General features: G+C 36.1%; 1 protein-coding gene across 2 annotated transcripts in view; it reads left to right on the top strand.

Moving 5' to 3' along the window:
• LOC136989967 (probable nuclear transport factor 2) overlaps positions 1–854 on the top strand; it is a 37,730-nt gene extending 36,876 nt beyond the window's left edge. Inside the window, exons 4-5 of one of the 2 annotated variants that reach the window (XM_067288288.1) lie at positions 88–215; positions 280–854. In XM_067288288.1, the coding sequence (XP_067144389.1) occupies positions 88–201 (114 nt within the window). In that variant the 3' untranslated portion in view covers positions 202–215; positions 280–854. Of the gene's footprint in view, positions 1–87 lie in introns of both variants that reach the window. The other variant, XM_067288280.1, reaches the window with a different exon arrangement.
• Positions 855–7,498: the final 6,644 nt, after the last annotated feature.

The following is a 7,498-nucleotide window of genomic DNA, read 5'->3' on the forward strand; positions in this document are numbered from 1 at the left end:
AATTTAATTTACATATAAAATTTGTGTACATTTTAAAAATTTACTTTAAATTCAGTTTTATAGTAACGAGAACGTTCACTGTTTCAGACAGACGAAGATCCGCCACACACCTTCAATCAAACGTTCGTTCTGAAACCATTAGGCGAGGGATTCTACGTGGAACACGACGTGTTTAGGCTAGCATTGCATCATACTGCCTGAGATTTTGCCAATAAGTAATTCATTGATAATGCCTAAGTGTCTTTTTACATGAATTTTCATTCTTTTTTTCCTGTCAAGAGTTGGGTCGACGCTCGGCTTTTCCTCCGCCGGACGGTGCGCCAATTACAAGAGAGGGGCGTCTGGAACCTTGCATCCCGGAAAAACAAACATTATTCCCGCCGGACCCCAGATTTAGGCATTTACAATTCCTCTTTGAAGTTTAACGGAAGAACAGAGTTGGTGCTACAAAGTGAAAAGTTCCAGTAGTCGTCTTCACGGGCTGCGAAATCGCAGTCGTCGCCATCCATCTAAATAAAGTCTCGAGCAAAAACAACAGCAAACGGCAACAAACATCATCCACTTTCTGTTCTCCTTGGTTTTAACAGTTCGAATAATACGCTAATACAATTTAGGACCAAAAGCCGTAATTAAAAGATGCAGTTTCGCTTGAATTTGTGAATGTCGTCACAGAATTCGATATGCACACAGAAACGATATAGTTAAAAAAAACAAAAGAAAATCAAGCGTATTTTGCCTATTTCCATGCTTCAAATCTGGGATTGAACATTCTAATTGTGCACTGTTCATATAGCAAAGTTCTCTTGGCAACAATTCATGTAAATTTCATATTAAAAAAGATTTCATGTTGTGTACGAGTTTGTCATTGTTTGACATTTGTTCTTTTGTTTCGAAGTTCTGTTCGTTTCTTTTGTTTCGATTCACTTCAAAAATATCCGAATATAAGTTAAACGTTTAGGCATTTGTTTATTTCGGTATTACGTGTATTGGTTTGATTTAGAATTGTGGAGTATCTAAATATTTATTTAATTGTGTTGATTGCCCCTTTTTATGCGTGTGGGGATAAATATAACTTCCGTATATGTTTTTTAAATTAACCATGTTTTCGAGTTAGATTCGATTACAGTCTGTGAATACAGTCTAATAAGTTTGTAACTTATTCTGTGCACCAAACATATTTTAAAATAAATTGTATAAAAAATAAAATTTGCATATAACGTCGTTTTTGTAATTAACGGATAAGGATTTAAAATGGAAACAATGGTTTTGCTCACGAAATAACTGGATCCGTTTGGTCTAGTTAACGCGGAGACGGAAGGAGGCGGATATTCTGTAGCCCATCAATTGATAAAATTCGGGTGGTCTGGCAGTTGGAGACGCGTATTTCTTAAACGTCGTACCTGTACTCTAGGACGCTTCCGGAAGGCCGAGGTGGCAACTTGTCGCGCTGAGGATAGGGAATCGCATCCGGGCGGGTCGAGAAAACAATTTTTCAGGGTGGTACAACCGAATCCACAATGGACTTTGAAAAAGCCCTCGGTGACCTAGGGACGGAAGGAGTAAAAACTGACATTACCTTCTGAGAGATACTTCGATCATCTTACGGTATATTGGATTCAATATCGTTTTAGTTCAGTTTAAATTTTAAAAATCCTGTTAGATAACAGGCATGATTAATAGAGTATTTATACTTATTGCTTTTCCTGGTATTACCATTCGACGTTCTTTCGTCTATTTGTGAATGGTATATCCAAGAATTGCTGTCTGTATTGTCGAATGTTTTTCATTACACTTTTACACACAGTATTAACTTGTTTTTAAATTTTTGGTTTTTTCCTCTTATAGAAAATAACCAATAAAATTTTGTAAAATTACTTTCTGATTATGCAATAAAGAAGAGAACTGATTTGTTCTAAGTTTTTTAAAAAAATCTTAAGTCGTACTTTGTAAATTATTAATTTATAAAACACTACATTGAGAATAGCGAGTTTGCACAATAACTCGTTAGTTGAGCCTCAATAGTAAGAATAATGGGACGAGACAATTTCGGATAATCGATCACTCGGTAGAGGAAACATTACAAAGGTTAAAAATAACGTATTTACTGTAAAGCATTTACTATTGTATTAGAGTTAAGTATAGAAATTTAATAGAAGAAATAACGAAAAACCTTGTCTAATAAAAACACGCATTAGACTTATCTACGATGTGCTGATGGAGGCGACCAGTTTGCTTCGTCAGAACTCTCCACCGGCCGATCAGTGACAAATACTGTACAGTGCATCAAATGACTGCATAAAACCCAGTGCATGATACTGCGATGTACTAAAATGCTTTTCAATATTCGTTGAATCGACGAATAGCTGAACGCAGTACGCCCACGGGCCGTTCGATGCATATTAATAGAATGTATCCATAGCTTAATAGTGGACTTAGAGTCCCATATACTGGCCACGAGCTGACCTTCCTCCTCGTAAACATATGGAAGCCTTGGAACGTTTCGTGTACCGCCCTGAACGCTTCGGAGAATAAGCCAACAGCTAGACATAAACAAGAAAGAAAGGACTTATAGAGAGGATCGTAAGAATCGTGGTTTCGTAAAAACTTCGACTTCGAAGCATATTCCAGAATTTACGATACAGTACAATACTTACAATGTTATATTCTGAAAACTGCATTGCTGAAAGATCGTCCTTCACTCTTCGTTGCGTTAAAATCGTCATATTTCCTAAATTGCCTTATTCGCTCAGCAAACTTTAGATCCAAATTCTATATTTAAATGATCGAAAACAAAGTAATTATATAGCGCCCTGCCTCAATTTCATACACTACTGCTACTGCAAAGAGAAACAAACTATATATTGCGGAATTATACAGTCCTCCACAATTTGTTTTCATTATTTTGAAGTATCCTGGCAAATAGAATAATGCACTATTAGCGTTAGATAATAGGAACCCTTCTTAGTCGCCATGATTAAGTGAGGTCAGCGTTTCACTACATCTTAACTTCGTTATAAGCAAATTACTACTCTGATTGACCGTAAAGTTACAACTTCATAATTTAAACTTAAAGTGGAAGAACCGAGCAGTTGAGAAAGACTTCCTCGACCTTACCAGTATTTAATAATAGTATCCCACTGGCATATAGAAATGTTCAATAGGAATTGTTTGTTTTGTCAATTACTACGAACACATTGTACACTGTACAAAAGTACATCTGTGTTCGTAAACGCACTTAAATGGCCGGATGATCGAGCAGTTAAGGTAGCAGCATACCACTCTGGGGTCCGCGATCAAATTTGGCAGTGTCGAAAAACCCAGGAATTTTGCCGGAGGTGGTCCATCCGGATACGTCGGGTCCCGTCCCTCACCACCCATAATGGGCTTACAAAAAGGTGGGCCTCTTAGTACAAACAGGACAGAAAGCGCTGGATAAAAAAGCCAAACTCAAATAGAAATGATAACGAGGAAGCATTTAGCTCTAATTTGTATTCTATGCAATTTGTATTTACTGTCTAATGTTACGAATTATTTAAAAAAAAATATTTTAAAGTAAGTGAAAACTTTATATAAAATATGATTCAATTTTCAAGACTATCCACAATTTTATTCTTTTTTTGTTTTCAAGGCATAAATAATTATTATTCCGGATGTTATATTTGAATGACCACGCAGTTTTGTGCAAGAGACCAGAAATATGGGAAGATTCTTTCGGATATTCAATTTTTTTGCCTCGAAACTGAATTTGATTCCCCTGTTCTATAGTCTACACGCTATATCCATAGCGATTTGCGTGGCGATGATGTCATTGTCTTGAAAAGGTGACCAGTGTCGTTTTTACAGGCGGGACTTTAGATGAATTTTTAAAACGGGAATAAAATATAACGGATTATTCAAAAACCTCCGAATTTTCGATACGATCATCAGGAGATTATACACAACACGTATCTTTAAAACGAAATTTAAAATTTATATGCATTCTCCATTATTGTTATTTTTATTGTACAGTACCTTTTATTAGTAATTGCACTAGAACTGGAGCATATCATTATAATGTTAATATAATATACCATGCTTGAACAACCGACAATGTCCAAGCGAAGAATGTTTTTCTTCGTTGACTCTATACAAGTTTTTCGTCTTTTTTCGGATTATTTTTCAGTTTCTTTTTAAGTCGATGTTTGATGCTCAGTATTTTGTATTTATACGATCGTATTAGTAGTAAAGATTATTAAAAATATAATTAATATATCTTAATAATTTTTACTATTATCTTTATCTATATATATAAATGAAAATGTTTGTATATAAATGGATGTTTGTTCGCTTTATACGCCTAGGCCGTTCAATTGCTACGAAACTTGGCAGTTACGTTTATATACCGCTAACTTAGATAATGTGGAACATCCCACCCCAAAATATTTATTGGATTTCTGTAAATCAATTAGTCTATATTTATTCGATTTGCTGGTTTACACGTAGCGCCATCTATTGGCAGCGCCAAATTTTGCTGATTTACTCGTAGCGCCAAATTTAAGAAAATTAAAGCATCCGATTCGATTCATAGCGCCAATGGATGGCGCTGCCTGTGAGTGAGCAAATGCAAGGTTTATATAAGAAGGTCAGGACGCGTACTGGAACCGCCATTTTGGGACTTTTTGAGTCGCATGTTTAAAACAAACTTGTACGAGCAGTTAGTTTTATACGACATTTTAATTAAACTAATTTATGCAATTTTAGTATGCGTGTCCTGACATTCTTATATAGACCTTGAGCAAATGAAACGTTTGAATCGAATGAAAATCAGCAATTACATTTTCTTAAATTTAAATCGCAAGATAATATTCTAAAATACAGTTAATAATAAAGAAAACTCCCGTAGGTACGAATTCGTCTTATTTGACGACGTTTCCTGGTAATCTGGGTAGAATCGAAAGTCATAATTATCCTGTGAAAGGTCTATAAGAATTTAATTTTCCACATTAACGCAACTCGAGTTTTTTCATTTCTAAACGGTACTTTCTGAATTTTAATAAGCGCCCTCCAGTAGCCGAGTGGATAAAACCACCGAACTCCGGTAGTTACTTAGGGCTGTTTCACACTGTCACCGACCGGTCCGACCGGTCCGACCCGACCGATCCTATAATCGGACCGACTAGTAGTAAAAGAATTCACACTGAGTACGATTATGTCGGTGGCCGACTCGTAAGGACCAATCGGAACGCGTCTTACAGATCAGAACACTAGCCAATCGTGGTAAGTTTTTCAATTTTAAACAGAAAACATGGCCGTCATTGAAAGGTTGTCGTGTGTACGCGTGTTCGCGGGCTAACGACACCATTTTAGCATTTTTAATGTTGATTTTTGTGAAACCGTGTTGTATTATTCTTCGAAGTATCAAAAATTTTTAATGTTGCTTTCTCTTGTAAATGAAATGTATTATGGTGAATTAAAGTAATTCGTTTTGTTAATATCGATGAGTGCTTGCGTATTTCTTAATAAAGTTGTTCTTAAACGAAGCAAATAGACGGAAATAAAAAATCGTTCGTAACTTTTAAACGGTTGATCGTAAGTAATTTTTTTTAATACCAATCGATTCAGCGTATCAAATTACATTTAGATATGTCTACGTCTATTCGTTAATATGAAGTTTAAGACTATTTTTTAGCTGGATACCTTTCGCTTTACTCTAACCAATTATTTTTTTCAATGTCGCCTTTATAATCGGCTCGCCGAATATCATAAAGCCATGGATATTTTCTGACTTCGTTTATTAAAGCTTCCGAGAAAACTTTACCTTCCGCCATTTTCTAACTTCGGATAAATCTAAACTCTGATTGGTTATAGCTTCGAAGCTCTCATTGGCTGTAGCTCACCGACTGCTCCGACGCGACTACAAATATTTAACTTTTTAAATCTGTCCGACTGGAACGACCAGTCGGTCGACCGACTCGAGTTTTTTCATTTCTAAACGGTACTTTCTGAATTTTAATAAGCGCCCTCCAGTAGCCGAGTGGATAAAACCACCGAACTCCGGTAGTTACTTAGTCGGAGATTCGGGCATGGACAACGGGCTGGAGTTTTCCACGTTTTCTTCACTTTAGTAACACCTAAATAGAGTCCAGCTTCTTATAAAAGTCTTCCTGGATTGCTTCCCCCTCGGCATGTCGCTCACGTGTCGCGTTGCCCTAACCAAATAAACCAAACTGATTCTAACGAGCGATTATTTATATTGACATGGTCAAAATGCTGGGCTGCAACTTTTCCTCACAATGTTCTCAATTCCTTTAGTGGTGTCTTTCTCCTGTACTTTATAGTTTTCCTGTTAGATAACAGGCGCGATTCTATTGCTATCTAACTCTGTTCAGGGAGAAATTTTGAATTGATATAACCTGACTTTCGATCAAAACTGGAAGTTCTTATATAGTTAATCTGGACCTCCTACTCCTAAGCATATCTTGTCTCGATTTTCTTTTATTTAACAGCTTTCTAGATATTTAAGAAAAATAGATTGACATACAGACAAGGGACACCAGTGGGAATTTATAGGTCTACAATTTTTTTCGAATTACAGCCCGATAATTTTTCTATAAACGCTATATTTACGAGAACATACCTCCCGCATAGTTTATACAATCTGTTTCCAACATTTTAAAAAATTTATCACATAAAGCTAATTATTGGAAAATGTTATTCTCAGGATAACATTTTCAACATCAGCAAGTCCCTACGATGCTTGCTTATCGACTTCCAAGCGAAGGTGGTGTTTACGGACATCCATCTGCAGTCGTGGATTATTGAGAATATTCAGGCATTTCAGTATCAGCCACAAGCAGAAGTAGACAGAAGTAAATTTCCTCCAATATCGGATGCAAACACACCAATCGGAATATATTCTTTATTGGCTAATTACTAAGGTGACCAACTTTTTTTATAATAAAAAGGAGGACACAAATAAATTGAAAGAAAAAATATTGTAAATAGAAGAAACGTTTTATTCATTACAACAATAATACACTATAATAATCTCTACTGCATGCATATGTGCCATGTCGTGTTTCGGTAAGAAGTAAACAAAGCCAGTTGCATGCAGCAAGCTCTCTGAAGGTCTCTCATAATGCGTCTCGCTGCACTGTACTGAGCCTTGATGAATCGTCATGTCAAATGCAAACACGTCACATCACATCACATCACATGCAGCAGATCAACTCGGCATTGATTGAATACGGAAATTTACTGATTAGTCTTCAAATATCGAAAAGGAGGACATGTAGGAGGACACTTTTTGAGGTAGGACAGAACTTACAAAAGAAGGATTGTCCTACCTAAAGGAGGACGATTGGTCACCTTATATGAAATTACTGTTTGAAATACAACAATGGGTAGAATTTTTGAAAAATAATTGATTTTCGTTCCGGAAGATGGCGGTAGTAGCCCGATATTGACAAATAAGAAGGTATCTTACTTCTATAAATATATATCTAATAGGGAAAGATAC

Source organism: Centruroides vittatus, unplaced genomic scaffold (genome assembly GCF_030686945.1).
Source record: "Centruroides vittatus isolate TY-2023 unplaced genomic scaffold, ASM3068694v2 contig_1309, whole genome shotgun sequence".
Taxonomy (NCBI): domain Eukaryota; kingdom Metazoa; phylum Arthropoda; class Arachnida; order Scorpiones; family Buthidae; genus Centruroides; species Centruroides vittatus.